The sequence below is a fragment of the Chrysemys picta genome, chromosome 1 (genome assembly GCF_011386835.1).
Source record: "Chrysemys picta bellii isolate R12L10 chromosome 1, ASM1138683v2, whole genome shotgun sequence".
NCBI lineage: Eukaryota > Metazoa > Chordata > Testudines > Emydidae > Chrysemys > Chrysemys picta.
In genome coordinates this window covers 237,260,227-237,278,097 of record NC_088791.1, presented here as the reverse complement: position 1 = coordinate 237,278,097, position 17,871 = coordinate 237,260,227, and the positions used below count along the sequence as shown (strand labels likewise).

Below are 17,871 nucleotides of genomic sequence, written 5' to 3'. Positions count from 1 at the left end.
TAGATAATTATGGTCATCAGGTGATTGTACTGTTCTACCAGATTGTTGGTCCCTTGTCATTAGAACATATGGTTTGAGGGCCTGGGGAAGGCCATGACTTTGACCTGAATGAGGTGATGGTTGATCCAGCAGAGCAGGACATTTGTGATGTCCTAAATGTCCATTGCTATCTCAGGTCCAGCACGTATCTGCCTGTGTGTGCAGGTTCAGAAACGGCCTGTGTGAAACCTATGATTTTTCTATAGGACGAAAAATCGGTTGCTAGTGTATCTTTGTCAATGTGTACATAGAAGGGATCTCTCCAAGAACGATGGACCTGGTCGTTCCAGCTGGGCATCAGGTCTATTAGTCCATAAGGGACATTTATAGGGATTTCATATGGAGATCTGTAGACTACAAATTGTCTTAGGTTCTTTTTTTCCCCTCACCTCAAAGATCATAGGCACATATTCAAAGGTTTTTATTTCTGGGGTGGGGCATCTTTTGCGTTTAGAGGGAAAGAAGATTGCTGCTCCACCTCCTCTTTTATTTTTCTAGCTCATTTTGGGATCTTTGTGTATGGAGTAAGTGAGGTAGAATAGAGTCAGAGGTAGCGTCCAACCAGGTTTCAGTGATGCAGGTCAGTTCAGAGGTCTCATCCAGTTTCAAATTGTGAGTGGAGCTAGGTAACAGAGTGCTAGGTACAAAGGCCTGAGTCAGCCCTCTTCACAGCAGCCCCAATCAGGCGAAGCAGATTGAAGCTGACTATGCAAGGCTATGCCTAATTTGTGGGCGGGGCAGGGCAGAAAGGCCAATTAAGCCTTTAGCCAAGAGCCCACAAATAGACACAGGAAAGAAGAGCACAGGGGGGAAGCGGGCAGTAAGAGGGAGAGAGACATTGCTCTCCTCTGCCTGGGAAAGGTCTTAGGTATGCTGTGAAGGTGGTAGGATGCGACTGTAAATAAACTGTACAGGGTGTTGAACCAGCAAAAGGGTCTCCGCATAATTTGTGGACTGAGACAGAGGCAGGATCAAGGCGGCCCTGCTACTGGCCTGTTTTGTAGACTGCCAAACATGCACTCATCATCCAGAAGTTGAGGGTGCTATCCTCTCTCTCTATGGAGGCCATGAATGAGGGTGCTGGTAGAGGGATTGACTTCATGTGCCTAGTTGAAGGACCGATGCTATGTGTGGCATCCTTGAGTGAGGTCTGTTCATTCCAATGACAATTTGGGTTTGGGATGGTGAGGGATAACTGGATCTGAAGTTCCTTGAAGGGACTAAACTTCCTACTCTCCAAATTCTAGGAGTCTGGCACTGTTGTGCTTTCCTCCAATAAGTTAGCATGGTGGTCTCTGTAAGGGAGGAATTGTTTAGAAGTCTGCAGAAGTAATAGATTGGGGTGTGTATGGTGTAGGAGAGACAACTGTAATTGGGTGGATGGCTGTTTTGGGGAGGGAAGGGCAGGTGCCCTGGTGCCATCTAGTTGAGGCTTTAAGCTATTAGCGTGTAGTTTCCAGTTATCACTCCATCCCTCCCACAAGGTTTCTTATCCCCACCCCTGGTGGACCTTCCTGCTTCCCAGGCATCTCACTTTGAGTGGCGCCTCCCACTCCTCCCCCATAGATTTCCCCCTTTACCTCTTACCCCACTCACCCCTTGGAGAGGATTCTCTGTTTTTCATCCCTCCCCTGTCACTGGAAATTTAAGCAGGGGGAGAGAGTGTTAAGGCAGCCTCCTCTCCGAGCCTCCTCCAATTCCCACTGTGCAGTGTGAGCCTATGTATCCTAACTCTTTAAATCTGTAAGTAGGAATAGGGGCTGAGAAGGTTTGCAGTAGCATTAGGGATAATAAAGTTCTACTAACACTCCTTGTTCAGTGTTAGAAGAAAACCTGATTCTTTCAGTGAGCCTTTATCATTGTCGCATGATCTGCTGCTATGAAGCATGGGTTGGAAGAGTAGCTGCTGGGAGAGAAGTGGCAAAGCAGCTGCATGGGACAGAGACACAGTGGCTGCTACAGCACAGCTGACTCTAGTGACAACAACACAAAAGACATGGATTTCTCTGTCCTGCTTTGTACTGAACCAGGCCCAGGCACTTGGAAAGGCTGTGAAGACTAAATGTCCCGTTCTGCTTCTCTGTACTGACTCACATACACCAGTTTTCTTCTTTTCAAGTGTACCTATAAGTGTTTTTCTGCGACACTATCATCCCAGGAGGTAATATTGGGCCTTAGGCTCTGGCCAGCATCTGTCAAAGCTAACAAGATTTGCAGGGCTCTGCCCTCCCTGAATCAGCAGGGTGCAACATACTATTGTGAGTGTGGGACTCACTGGTTTTTAGCTTCCACCAGGGCCGGCTCCAGGCACCAGCGTAGCAAGCAGGTGCCTGGGGCGGCCAATGAAGAGGGGGGCAGCACGTCCGGCCGTTCATCGGCGGGGCCATCACTCCCTCTCGGAGCGAAGGACCTGCCGCTGAATTGCCGCGGATCGCGATCGCGGGTTTTTTTTGTTTTTTTTTGTTTTTGCTGCTTGGGGTGGCAAAAACACTAGAGCCTGTCCTGGCTTCCACACACCTGACTTTGTTAGGCAAACATTCTCGGGTTCCAGGACTGAAACCCTGGCCTCAATGGCAAAACTCACCAGGGCAGGAACCATCTCTCATTATGTGTATGGATAGTGCCTAGCATAAGAGGGCCCCTGATCTCAATAGGGGCTTCTTGATAAGCAGTATGGTAATGCAAATGATAAATAAGAACAACAGAGAGTGGCTTTATTTCTTAAAAGAAAAGGGCACCATGCTGCATAGGGCCTACTATGCTGCCTAGTCTCTAAGTCCCTCTTTCCAATAGTAAGTGCAGGAGACACCATAGTTTTCACAGAGCTTGCCCCTCTGCCCCCCAATCCCTTCCAGAGAACGTGCATTGGAGGCTTCCCCTGGATCTGTGGCCCTTGTGCCTCCAGCTGTACTTTGTAGACTCTAATATAGGGATCAGCAATCTTTGGCACATGGCTCGCCAGGGTAAGCACCCTGGCAGGCCGGGCGGGTTTGTTTACCTGCCACGTCTGCAGGTTCGGCCGATCGCGGCTCCCACTGGGGAGAGCAGAATATTCCCCTGACTAATGCTGTGCTGACCAATGCAAAGTGGGGAACAGAGGTGATATAAGTTGAGTGCCTTATGATTTGCTCAGGGGTCACTCTAATCCAGTGGATCAGGTGTGGGCCAGGTTCTTTCCCCACCCCCGCACAAATAATTGAAATTTCTGGGGGGTACAACATGAATTGATGAAAAGTTTCCAGTGAAATTTTGCAAACATTTTTGCCAATTTCACCCTACCAATCATTATCACATCCCATTGCAAAACAGTCTGCCTTAGTGAAAGCAGGTTCTTGTATATGATTTTTCAACTGCAAAGCTTTTCAGTTGGATACATTAATTGAACAAATAGATTCCAATTGTATATTGACTTCATTGGTGCCAACTGCAAACATTCAAAAATCACGTCAAGCCCCCAGAATCATCAGATTGGCTTGCAAATCACGAGAGATTTTTATTTGAGATCTTTTTATTTACCTTTTGTTTTTAGGGTTCACATTTACAAGATTTTTTTTCCAAAGCACGAGTTCTAAAAACTTTCCTTTTAAAAAAATGAAAGCTGGGATTACTTACCCAATCAATGATTCCAGGAGCTGGAGCTTTCAGAAAAGTACTAAATATCATGAGCTCATGCTAAAATTGGGAGAGTTGGCAACACAGTTTGTACTAGAGGGGTTTTGCCTGAGGCACTACTATGTAGTGGGCATGTACATTGGTGGCAGAGTGGTAGACAGTGGAAGTACCACTACTGGGAAGCACCACGTTGTAAAATCATGTCACTCAGCTGTTCCTCGTTGTTTTCGGATGTTGTAATTTTGAATTATGAATTGTGAGAAACAGAGTTTTAGAGAATGACAATATCTAAAACTGGAGGAGGGGATCGTAAGTGCAGCCACATACAAAATTTGTGGATGACCAGTTGCATTCAGGAGATTGGGTGGGACATCAACGGGACAGTACAAAGTTGGCATGTTATTTCCCTGTGAACCTTTACCATAGGTTGTTCACTAATAAGAAAAATTAGACAACAAGAGTAAAATTCTTCATGGTATAACTGAGGGCAGAATTTAGCCCAGTGATGGTTTTCATGTCAGCTACATAGCATGCATGGTGATTATTTATTTCAAATTAATGGAATATTGAGGCAAAATCTGGTCCCACTGAGGACTTTGGGAGATTTTCCCATTGATTTCAGTGGGATCAGAAATTTAGCTTTTTATGACTACAGCCACAAAAGACGGTTCATATATTAGTGAGACCCTATCCAAACCTTGTCTTCAGTGGGATTTTAGTGGTATTATTTTGTTCCATTGTGTCATTTTTTGCCTTGCATTCTTATTCCACCACCACTTGTTTCATTTCATTCAAATTACTGGTTGCAAGAGGTACTAAGAAGCACTTGGGCATTATTGTCTTAGCCATAGCTGCATTTGAAATAATAATTATCCCACTTCTTCACTGTCCAAACACCATTGTACTTTAGATGCACTCTTAAAACTGGAACATGATATGACACAAATGAGGAGAAAAATTAACAGCTACACAATATATGTAAAATGAATAACTGACAATATCTCCACACACAAAAATGTTTGGGTGATCTTACATGATTCTAGTGTCTGTATACCAGGGGGAGAAAACAGCAGTACCTAGAAAGTTAGTTAAATAATGCAATTAAAATTCCCTTGTAGTGACTAAGTATTCTTGTCTTTACTAGCAATGTTATAAGATACAAAATACATCTCCCTTTTTTCCTCCCTATTCTTCATTCTGTAGCCTTGATTTTATCCCTTTTTTTTTTCTGTCTTTCTATCACCATTATCTTTTCTTTTATTTGGAAAGTTGGAAGCATTTCCCAGTAAAGTGGATGTCAATAGCACACTGCATGAATCACCTTTTAAGAAGTATGAATCACAGTAGCTGTCCTCCTTCCCAACCTCATTCAAAACTGAAAATATCACTTCTACAGTACACCCTGTCTCTAACAGCCTGCACTTTAGTCATTCCGTTCTGCTCCTAAAGTCAATGCTCCTGTTAATAGCAGAGGAATATTATTCAACTCCATGGCTGGGTACCCTAATAAAGACAGTAAACTTAAACAGGCACTAACTGTACACTGTCTGTTTAACTGTCTTTTTCACCTTTTGCATCATTCTTTTTTTTTTTCTTTGATTCCACCACCCTCATGGAGATGCTTCTCTCATACCCCAAGGTACCAGGTAAAGGGTTAATTCCAGGAGCTGAACTCTTAGCTTGCCCAATGAGAACAGCATGGCCACAGTTAAAAAAAACACAGTACAAGCCCTACAATTTAGTTATTTTCACTCTGAACATATAGAGAACCTATACAAATACAGACCGTGATGTCCCTCACAGCTGGAAATTTATTAAATACTGTTTTGTTTGATTTGCTTTCAGCCTGAGCAGCCATCATCAAACAAGTGGCAGTTGGATAAATGGCTAAATAAAGTTAATCCTCACAAAACATCTATTCTTAACCAAAATGATAAGCATGGACTGGAGAGTAATCAGTATTACAGCAGAATAAAGGATGAAGGACAGGAATGTGAGAAAATACCAGCTATTTGCCAAACTGACCTTAGAGACAAGGAAATTAAGAACCCCAGCAAAGAGGAGTTGAGGCCTAGAACTGCTAATAAAGCGCCAGGAAATAAAGGAGGGAAGCAGAAATCACCTCCTACGGCTGCTGCTGTTTCTGGAGACAGCGGCCCTCAGAGAAGGACGACTTGTAAAAAACAGCCAAGAAGAACAGAGAGGACCTCTGGTGGGGATGCCTTGAACTGCCATACATCTGAGGATCTCGCTTTGAGCCAAGTAGTTTTGGAAAATAACATCTGTGAACAACCTAAAGCCAGGCCCTGCAACAACAGAACTGGGCACAGAAAAGAGCCCCGCTCTGTCGCTGCGTGCGAAAAGAGACGTACCAGAGGGCCAAGCAAAACTGCCCCCAAATCCAAGGAATTTATCGAGACGGAGTCTTCGTCTTCATCATCTTCCTCAGATTCAGATTCAGAATCCGAACAAGAGGAATATCCTCTGCCCAAACCTCAAACTGTGGCCTCTGCTTCAGGTGGGAGTGATCAGAGGTTGAAGGACTCCGTGAGCAGTAACACCAACAAAACTAACAGCAGCTGCAGTGCCTTTGGCTCCATTAATGCCAGGACTAGTAATGATATAGCAAAGGAGCTGGAGGAACAGTTTTATACTCTAGTTCCTTTTGGCAGGAATGAGCTCCTGTCTCCTCTGAAAGACAGTGATGAGGTAAAATCACTGTGGGTCAAAATTGATTTGACTCTTTTGTCCAGAGTTCCAGAGCGTTTACCTGAGGAGTCACTGGCAATGAGCACTGGAGGAAAAGAAGAAGCCAGCCTTCAGCAGAATAATTGTACTTACCCACCAGCAGAAAAGGTTGTGCCAAAATCTAGAAGGAAACGCAAGGTAAGCTGTATGGGGGTTTCTTTGGTTTTGGAGGGGATGCAGGGGAAAGTTGAATGGCATATTTTGTGTCTTCCTATCTAATCTATTATCTAATCTATCTAATCATCTATGTCTTGTATATGATCTGTTTACCCAAACAATATAATATGTGTATGTATCATGCATTTAACAATAATATCCGATTTGAATTCAAATTTTTGAAGCAATGTTTCATCATCACTCACTCCCCTACTATGTGTGACTTTGAACCAACAACAGTCATTCAAGGAACAGGAGAGAAAAAAACATTGAAAAGCAAAAATAAAACTTCTAGCCAGCAGGGGTCAAAGATGCCATAGCCCATAGTGCATTTTCAGTTGACACATTGTCATTCCCTCCTCATGAAAATAGTACCCTTTATTAGTGTTTTTTTCAAAACTTGGACATCTGAAGATGATGCCTAAATCAGACAATGAAGTGTATGCAGCTGTGTAATCAAAGCCAATATTATGTCTTCATTACGAGCGTGTGGGAGAAGGGAGGTAGAGATAGCACCTATGTCATCTCAAGATGTTAACAAAGGGCCCAATCCTGCAAACGCTCTGCATACAGCTATTCTGCTGACATCAGCGGGAGCTTAATTTATGTAAATTCATGATCCATTTGGGCTGACAACTTTTCTCAGTGCAATACTGTTTAACTCAGTGGGGTTGCACAGGTATAACTGAGTCCAGAATTTAGCCCAATGTCTGTTCTGCATCCACAGATGCCATCTCTAGCTGCCATTGCACTAGCCAGGGATAGCCAGAGTGCAGCAGCTCTTTAGTTACATCTGTCCTGCAGCCAGGACTTACCTACATTCCCCACACTGCAGAAATGCACCGGCTTTACACCAGCTGAGTATTTCCCTACGCTATGGGAATCCCCATCTGCCCAATTAGAGCAGTTTTACAGTCCCTTTGTGCAGATCTGACCCCAGGGACCGTTCTGAACACAGCTCAGACATCATACAGAGACCCACTGAGCTTCCCCTCTTTCAGAGGAATGTCTGCATTTCATCCAGTATGCATTGCCCAAGAAGTAGCATGCAGTAATCATGGGAGAGTGACCAGGAATGGTCAAAGAGTAGCAGAAGCAAAAGCATAGATGTGCCACTATGACATAGGGAGGGTAAATGTGATATTGCCATGTTGTATACCCAACAGACGACAGGAAGGCACGATGAAAAAGCAGAATAAACAGCATAAGACAAGGAAACAGCATGTCACCAATTACAGATGAATGTCATAAGGGTACAGCAGGCAAAGTGGCATAAGCAGAAACAGGCTTAACCACCGCAACTACCACCATTCCCCTAAAAATATGGTTAAACTAGAGACACGACCACGGGATACTAAAGATGTAGGATGATCGTCATTCCTCATGAATGAGAGCCAGGCTGTAGACACAATACTAATGCCTTAAAAGCTGCCCTGATTGTAATGTGTAAAACAGACAGAATGCTGTTGCCATGTAGCAAAGCAATGAATGAAGCCCACCCAATGGGTAACAGGAGGAACTCAATCACTCTTGGAGATTGGACGGTGCTAACAATGGAAATGGCTATGGAGTTCAAAGGAGGGAGGGGAAACAATAACAATGTCTGGGGGGACTCTAGGAAGGAGAGAGATAGTAGGACTTATGAAACGGTGACAAGGGACATGGGGCCCATGGAAGAAAGGAATAGAGTGAAAGGAAACCAGGCATGGGTTTGGGGAAGAAATGTAGAGGAAATGGACAAAAATGAGGACATAAAAAGATAATGTCTAGAGATGGAAGGAGAGAAATGGTTAAAAAATAATTGTCACATTTTCTTTCTTACTCCTTTGCTTGCAGGTTGTCTATTAAGATTTTAAGCATTTCAAGACAGTAAACTATCTTGGTGCATGTCTGTATAGTCTGTGGACTATATAAATAAAATTAAATAATAGTTAATACCAGGATACACCAGAATACAGGCCCTAATTTCCTGTAATAGCCAGCAATCTTTTGCTTCTGTACATGGGACTTGTGTCACCTATAAAAGTCAATAGATGATCATTTTTCTCTTCATTCAGTGTGAAAATGAAGAAGAGGACAGGGAGATCAAGAAGACTCATTTAGAGCGAGAGTGTTCTTCACGATTAATTGCCTCTGCCCCAGGTATTTCAACAGCAAATCATTGCAACAGGAATGAACATAGGTATGCATTTCCCTTGTTATTTAAAATTCAGTCTCCACAATTAACTGAATCATAATGCGATGTGTTGTTTGGCATTTGATGGAATAGATTTTTTTTAATTATCACATTTTATGTGTAAAAATTATCCTTATGCATTTTCTCTCCTTTTTCGTATAATGAATGAATTAGCTGCTCCTAGCATAATTGTACTAATATTTTTGTTCTGTTACATAAAGAAGTTGTGAGTTCCAAGTGGTTGGATCCTGGATTAAATCATTATAGCAACAACAGGAGGATAAACTGAGACATTAGAGTATTCCTAGGCATTATGTTCTGGGCATCAGTTCAGCTAGGGTACCATCCTTAGTCCTTTTTGCCTCCACCACATTGTTATAAGTTTCAGCATTAGAGCTTGCTTACATATCTCAGTTTAAATATAATAATTAATCTATGTATTCTGAGGACAAAGTGAAGAAAAGTACTTGAATTGATGCCTGGAATTCTCAACTCTTGCATATCTTAAGGATCAGACAATCTAAAGATTATGGGCAAGTTATTTTCCATACTATTTGGTATGTTTAGGACACACAACTTTGTGTGACTATAAAAACAGCCAAATTTCCAAAGGATGCAAAGCATGAAATGAGTCATGAAAATCCACCTTGCAGAGATTTGTGCAAGCAGCCATACTATCAATCAGTCATCTCAATCATGCCTGGTTTCTTCAGAGATTGCTAGCAAGCAATTTGAGTCATGTATCTTCTTAGAGTTCAGTTACATTCTGCTTAGTACATGCAGGTCATTAATATATTTTAAAAATCCCTTTTTATTATATTTTATAGTGCAAGTGCAAAGAGATACCTTGTAATTTATATAACGTCTAATATTCAACAATAATTAGTATTTCTTGTATTCATTTATGTGTAGGAATTTCTCTTCCTTTCATCACTGTAGGAACTGAACAACTCTTATTTATAATATTGAACAAATGCAAAGGAACAATCTCAAATGTTCTGCATATTCAAAAATATGCATTCAGCTTCTCTGTCGTCCTATAACTCACATATGTTACATAAAGTAAAAATATCACATGTAGTAGTGTATTTTATTGTGGTTGATTGGATGCATGTATACTATTCCATGTATTCTATTACCAAAGTATCCTACATTTTACATCATATACATTCTCAAAATGATCGTCATACTCTGACATGTTTTGTTTGAGCCAGTTTTTTCCTGGGGTTAATTCCACACCGCCTAAAAGTGATAGAATGTGTGTCACATGTAATGCATGCATGGTTTCCAATAGCAATTGTATATCGAAAAGACAACAAATAAGTTCTTAAATGCTCCCTTCCCCTCCTTCCCCAATTCTCTTTTCCCTTCTCCCCCCAAAGTATTTATATGGCTTCTATTACCATAGCATCTCCCAATCATTAATGTATTTATCCCCACAACATCCCTGTGAGGTAGGGCAGTGTTGTTATCCCCATTTTACAGAGCTGAACTTTACAGAGGGAACTGAGGCACAGTGAGACTATGTGACTATGTGACTTTCCCAAGGTCATACAGAAACTCAGACAGCAGAGAACTGAACGCAGGTCATCCTGAGTTTCATGCTAGTACCCTAACCACTTGATCATCCTTCCTAGTGCTGTTGCACTTTAAAGCAGCTGTAGCTTCTTCAGGCTACTTTAGCCTCACGCCCTGATGATGCTGTATGAACCCAGCTGACCAGGGCAAAGCTTCTATTTGAAAAAGGAAATCAAGTTGGAGTGTCAGCAAGGGGCTCCTAAATATTCCAATTAACATTAAAATCCATTGTTTTTTTTTACCAAAAAATCACTATTTGCTCACCTTAACTCTCTTTCATAAAAAGTGTAGGCCATTACAAAAAAATTCCTTTAGCCACACTTTAAAAGTACTGCCTTATGAGCCCATGAAGGTCTAAAAAGCTCTAGTAAAGAGGTATGGTTTCTGCCACCTCAAGTTTTTAAAGACTCGTAAGATAAATGAACAAGTGTTTGGGAGCCGAATGTTTAATTAGTTCTGTTCTCTGAAATGATGGGGTAAAACAAAGTGTATTTTGTATCATATTCACGTTTGCAACCACATTCAGGAGGTAGTGTCTGATACTGTATCTATAAAGAAGTGAGAAATGTACATTCAAAGGAATAGGCTGGATTGAAGGGAATGTGGCAGGGAAACATATTGTATTAAAATATTCTGTTTACTCTTAATCACAAATTTAGGCTCAATGAAAAGTTCTCGCTCTTAAAAAAATGTATACTTTATGTGTTGCTTTAATTTTTCAGTTAAGTATCTTCTTCAAATTAGCACATGAAAAGTTTCTTTACAGTTTATTGCTACTGTTGCTACCTGCTTGGCTTTTCCTATCTGTGGCTTCTCTAAGGCTTGGTCTACACTAAACCCCCAAATCGAAGTAAGGTACGCAACTTCAGCTACATGAATAACGTAGCTGAAGTCGACGTACCTTACTTCGAACTTACCGCGGTCCACACCCGGCAGGCAGGCTCCCCCGTCGACTCCGCATACTCCTCGCGGCGAGCAGGATTACCGGAGTCGACGGGGAGCACTTCTGAGTTCGATTTATCGCGTCCAGACAAGACGCGATAAATCGAACCCAGAAATTCGATGGCCTGCCGCCGAACCAGCGCGGTAAGTATAGACAAGCCCTAAAAAAAAAGGCTTCTGTAACACAGCTTTCCCTTTTAGAAGATGCAGCAGTACACATTTCCTTGTTTCCATTGTGAGCATACTTTTCTTTGTCTATTACACTAGCACATATTTCTTTGTCTGCAGAACCTGCACCAAATTATCGTAAATTGAATGATCAAAGCCTAGTCATTGAATACAGAGACATCCCAATTGTCTTCTAGCACATTCCCTGTTTAATTCACATATAGTTTTATTGCTGTGGCTTGTAAATTGTCACCTGTTATTGTGAAATAGGACTCCATAACCTAAACTTACACTTTAGAGCCTCATCTCCTTCTCCAAGTAACCCTTAAAAGACAGTGAGCAATTGCCCATTTATCTCCTTATTTTTTCAAGTACTCTGACATAGACTTTATAGTAACCCCAGAATGACAATTTACCCTGGAGGGAAAGAGAAGAAACATGATCCAAATTTGTAAATGAACTCTTGATCCTGATACTATAAAGTTGTTTCCAGACATCAGTAGACTTCATCCTGCCAGCAGGTTTTAAATTCAAAGTTTCGATAATATATAAAACATTTACCTTTCTCAAAGTCAGCTATGTGACACTCCATTACTGTAATTTCCATTTCCAGCTTGGCGATACCAATAAATAAAAATGAGAAAATGCTTCGGTCACCCATCTCACCCCTCTCTGATGCATCAAAACACAAATACTCCACTGATGATTTAACTTCTTCCAGTAGACCTAATGGCAGCAGTCTATTACCTTCCTTGTCCTCCAGCAAAAAACATAAGAGTGAAATCCAGCCACAGCCACATCCTGCAGACTGCAATGTAAGTTTATGTTGTTGATCATAGTATAAAACCTGGCTGATTTTTCTTCTCTTTGTATCACTGCTCATACAGCCCTGGATATTTCTGCAGAATATCATGGAAAGGAACATAATAATGAATGTTCCATTAAGTAAGATTTTTCCATTGGGAAAATGGTAAGACATAACAGGATTAAAAATGACCTGAAAAATAGGAGGTGGAGGGAAATCCATAGAGCAGGTAAGTACACAACCAAGGTTTGCAAGAAGTAAGGAAAAAGTAAGGAATTCCATGTTTTGCCACTCAGACGTCTGTAAACATAGAAAAGTTGTACAAGAAAAATATGCTGCTGATCTTGGCATTCTGAATTGAACTTGTGTGTGTTTGCATGCCTGAAATAGTTTTCCTCATAAATATATTTCCAATAAATGTACAGACCTGTGCATGAAATGACAGAGGTGGCAAATAGACAAGTGCTCCAATTCTGCCTTTCTTGAATAACTAGATTCCTGAAACAGGAGTCTTAGGAGTGAAAGGAATGCAAAATCAGACCAATGAACAGTAGAACTTCTAAGCTAGGAAGCTCAACCCAATATTTCCTCTCTGGAGAAAACCAGTGCAAACCCCTGAAGCTCCATATACAGGGAGCAATAAAGAGTGCTACTCCTGCTGCATCCTTCTTCCCCTTCCATCAAAGGCTCCTCCTTAGAGTTGAGGGTCTGTGCATGGGAAAGGGAAATGGACACTCTCCATGCATCGACTTGCCACCAATACTGCCCAAAATTAATAATAATCATGGAGTTGATAATAGCTTTGGTGCACACCCGTTCCATTTTTTGGAACACCTCTTGTAGGCGAAGGGGGTTTGTGGGACTGTGGCACCCAGTAGCTGTGCTGCCATGCAGTTAAGAGGCAGCTGCGCGGATGTGGGGGAAGAGGGAGACTGGTGATGGATTAAAGGAATAGGTCCTTCATGTGGATGATCCGGCTCTTCAGCGGGTCCCTAGAGATTTGCAGCTTTTCCAGGCCACAAAATTGGTCAGTTTCATGAGCAGAGTTTAATCTCAGCATTTCCCTCTCCAGCAGTGAAATGATCCACAGGAAACTACATGAGGAATTCTGTTGCATGATCTTTTCCTGCATAGAGAACACGGTTTTAACCATTATACATTCCATGAAAAGGCAGAAGAAATAATAAGAGAAAGTGTTGAATATTTTCACCAAATATATTCTTTATTATTATTTATGTCTTGATGTATTACAGGCTTCAAGAGCCTCCATATTACCCCAGGAAACTGAACTTTAGCCTGAGCCCCTCAAGTCACTTTTGCTCAAGGGCAACTGGCCTGTTCCAAAAAGGCAGATTTTGGGGGGAAGAGAGGCGGGTAATGAGGTGGGGACAAAAAGTAACTGTTTCTGATCTAACTTTGAGTTGTTTTGTCTTAAATATGTTGTTCTAAATTAGGTAAGTGTTCCTAGAGTCTCTCACAAAGACACTTAATAAAGAGAAATAAATAAAATTAAGTATTTGAAAAATAGGCTATATAAAAGGCCTTGAAAAGGCATTTTTAATATGTTGGACTCACCAATTTCTCTTCTATCATGAAGTAAATGTAAATTTTTAAACACCTAAGTTTAGAGGTTGGTTTATGAACTCATTTAGAGTTATAATTACCGGTATTTGATATCTGGAAAATAATTTAAAGTCCTCAAAGATAAATGTGTTGGAAATTAGAAGTAAAAAGTGATTGCTTTATGATCCACACCCTTAGCTAATGCATTCCACTCTGATTTTCTGCATAGCCTGGCAATGCTCCATTTGGTCAACATTTTAAATAATTCTTATAATAAAATTCTTATGTATCTGGTTATTCATCTGAAAACTATCCCACTGAACTGAGCTGGATGTCCCATGCAGAAGTTGAGAGCTCATGAACTGTAAATGTCAAGGTTGGCTTTGTTTTAGCAAATCTGCCCATCTGGGGCCTAACTGCCATGACCAAGTGATCGTGTGGATTACTTGCAGAGAATGCTAGGCAGGAAGTGGTGGTTAGATCATGGAGCTTTCTGTTGAGACCTTCATTCCATTTCCTTCTTTTGTCTGAAGCAGAAGGAATTTTATTCTGTTGCAGTTACTGTCAAATAAGAATAACAACCCAAATTGGTGGAAAGTTACAGCAACAACAAAAAAACCCCAAACAGTTTGGATGTTGAAACATGGCTTGACATGCAGAATAACCATAACGGGTTGATGATTTAATAACTACACTCATTGTGTTATGGCCCTTCAGGTAGTGATTAATAATTCTGTTCTGTTTCTTCTGCATATCACTTGAAACTCTAAAGCCCTTTACCAATAACTATGTGCAATATCTGTGAATTTGTGGCTATCAGTGACAAGCTAGTTTTGTGTATTCCCTGTTGAAATAGTGAGCAAACTAACTTGCAATTTACTGCACAATGCAGACAAATTTCCATAGTTTATCAGTTGCTTTTTCTAACTCAGTGGTCAATTTCTCAATGTGTTCTGTCTTGTTTGTTGTCTAGAAAGCAGTTCACATCAATTCAGAAAGTGTTCTCTGCAACAAGCCACACTCCCAAACAGAGCCTTGGCCATCTTTATCCAGGGCACACAAAGACTGCAGAAGAACAAAGCTCATCTTTGATGATATGTAAGTAAAGATGCCCTTTTAAAAAAAAAAAAAAAAAAGGAATTTAAGTGCTAATGTTTTATGAAATAAAAATAAATCTTGCCCAACAGGAGCTCAGACATGGCCAATGCCATCATAGTAAGATACATTTTCAGCACATTACATTGTAAATTGAAAAAATTGTATAACTCCTGTTATTGTTACTGCAAGTTACACATCGAATTCTCCAAACACTAACTAGGACTGTACACCATCAAGTTTGGTAAGAGGTCATTTTGTTTTGTTTCTTGAGCCTGAAATATATTTGTATCCAGAGGTTGTGTTGTTTTATTGTGTTTTTTAACAAGGTCGCTTGCTATTTATAGTCACAGAGAGGAAAAATGAGGAATTGTGCTGGTTTTGGTATTGTAAAGCCAAAACCAAAGGAGTTTGACACTGTTTAATCAAATCCCCCATCCCTCCTTATAGTTCAGTGGATTTTTAAAAATGGCTCCAGTTTGCAGCCATCTCTCATTTAAAGGATTTAAAATTGCTTGTTCATTTTTCACGGTACTTTAGCATGTTATATATCAAAATAAAGCTTAAATTCCCATTGGTTCAACTAGATGTGTTGCCTTGTAATGACCTGATCTTCGTATATTTACCTTTCTGAATCCGAGCGGTGTGATTCTGCGTAGATTGCAGCAGCCTCCCCAGACTGCTTTTCCCCGGGAAACAGCTCATCAGTATGGATTAGAAGACAAAATGCAATCAGAAACAGTTACAATACAACTGTTGTACCTCAGTCTGATTCCTTCTCAACCTGCTGATAAGAAACAGTGGGGTTTTTTTCAGAATGCTGTCACAGGAGCTAAAACGGCTTTTTTCACTATCTCTATCAACTCAGAGGCTTTTATCACTTGCTTCTTCCATTAGTGATACATGTGATTTTTCTGGCAGACATCTGCAATAAAACTGCTTAACCTTTTCAGAGAGAGAGATACAATAAAAACTGTTCCTGTGTAGTGCCTTCCATGCAGTGTGTCCCTAAGCAATTTGCAGCCCATAAAAAATAAAAAAATTAAAGCAATCTAAAAAGCTGAATTAGATAAGCAACAAAAATCAAATATATCTTAATTTTGCCCTTACAAATAGTACAATGGGCAGTTACTATTTCTAAGTAAAGGATTTCTACACCTATCATCTGAGCCCTTTGTCTGTGTATCACCAGAAGCCCTTGATTTTGGATCCCAAATTGGTATGTATGGAGGTCGCTAAAATGTGGGGGATTAGACTGATTGCAAATGTCCAAAATCAACACAATTGACTCACACATCAGAAAGATCAAATTAAAAATGCCAAACAGAATTTTTCAAATTCCTATGGTACCATATCGTGGGATTTGAAGAAATGCAGTACATAATTTTAAACCTGCTGTAGTACCCCTAATGACAACATTTGCCCCAAAATTATGTCCAGAGGAAGTTTCATCTGTTAAAGCACAAAACTCTGAATTACAGTAATCCAGCCTTGGATTATACTGTCTGTTTTAATCAGAGATCATAGTATGAAGAGACTAAATCCCACATATCTGATTTAAAACAACCACTCTAATTTGTTTCAACCAGTCAAGAACTTTTCACTTTGTTCCCAACTTGTTTTCTTCAGATCATTGAAAACAGTTGTATCTAATGATAAATTGGATCACAAGTAGGTCAGTGAAAAGTAACTTGTTTAGCAGAGTACCTATCGTGGATACTGTATTTGCTTAAAATGAAGTATTTTAAATGGCAAGCAAAATCCTACTTTCCATGGTTTTCCTGCATGTTCTGAATACGCTTCAAGACATGCTCTAGGAATTACTTTGGGAAGTTCTGTGGCCCATGTTATTCAGGAGGTCAGACAATGATCACAATGGTCCCTTCTGGCCTTGGAATCTATGAATCTGACATATCAGGCATACAAGTGACATATAAGGGATATATGGGGTTACTGTTTTCCAGTTTGTGTACTTCAGTTAGATGTACAGGATTTTTTTAGCCCTTTGAGATTTATACTACTGTATAAAGAGAATTTTAGAGGCTGTGTAATAACATTGAGGTTATGTCTATACTGCAATGTAAGCCTAGGGTTAATGGGACTCAAGTCAGCTGACCTTTGTTAGAGAACCTGAGGTTTGAGTGTCTATATTGATTCTTAACCCTGTGTTAAGAATTTTCTAATCCTTGAACCAGTGGGGGCTCTGGTGTCCACACTCAGCACACAGAGTTGAGTCAAACCAACTATATCTCAGACTCCCAAAATGTGGCTGCTCTGTCCTTTTGCTTGTGGTGCACTGTGGGAAAGCTTTCCTGCCCACCCTGCACATTACAGGAAGTTTGAACAGCCTGCCAGCACAGCCTGCCAACCAACATGGAGGAGACCCCGTTTCAAGAAGTTCTCTTGCTTGCGTTTTCACTCCTGTGTCAGAAAATGGGCAGAGCTTCCATGAGACGCTAGTGGACATTTCAGCGGCGTTTTCTTACACAGGCAAGGCGCCTGAGAGTGTTTCTGCTGGAGCAGGAGAAGGATAAGAAAGCAGAGGAGGGAAGAATACTCTGGTATGGCAGACTCACAGTGGCTGATGCTGTTCATTACACTCGCTATAGCCGCTGATGCTCCCAACATAAACCAGCTCTTCTGGCACAGGACCACAAGCACAGACTAGTGGGATCACATTGTCATGCAGACCTGGGATGATCAGCTGTGGGTCCAGAACTTTCACATGAAGAAAGCTTACATTTTTAGAGCTTTCTGAGTAGCTTGCCTTGACCCTCCAGGGTAAAGAAACACATATGAGGCACTATTGGAGATGCCCACAGACCTGTTTGGATGCTAGTAGCATCAATGCTGTCTGCATTACTGTGACTTGCTGTGCTCTTCACAATCTTTGAAGCCAGAGGTGAGCCATTTCCTCCTGAATGGACCTATGACAGTAAGGGGCCACTGAATCAGTACACTCAGCCAGAAAGTGCAGCTACCACAGTTG

The 17,871-nt window shown here is 41.0% G+C and overlaps 1 protein-coding gene across 4 annotated transcripts in view; it reads left to right on the top strand.

Moving 5' to 3' along the window:
• Positions 1-17,871, top strand: part of AFF3 (ALF transcription elongation factor 3) — a 455,751-nt gene that overhangs the window by 404,046 nt on the left and 33,834 nt on the right. For all 4 annotated transcript variants that reach the window (XM_065580880.1, XM_008167381.4, XM_008167383.4 and 1 more), the window contains 4 exons: positions 5,497-6,537; positions 8,613-8,737; positions 12,033-12,234; positions 14,761-14,885. In XM_065580880.1, the coding sequence (XP_065436952.1) occupies positions 5,497-6,537; positions 8,613-8,737; positions 12,033-12,234; positions 14,761-14,885 (1,493 nt within the window). The remainder of the gene's footprint in view (positions 1-5,496; positions 6,538-8,612; positions 8,738-12,032; positions 12,235-14,760; positions 14,886-17,871) is intronic.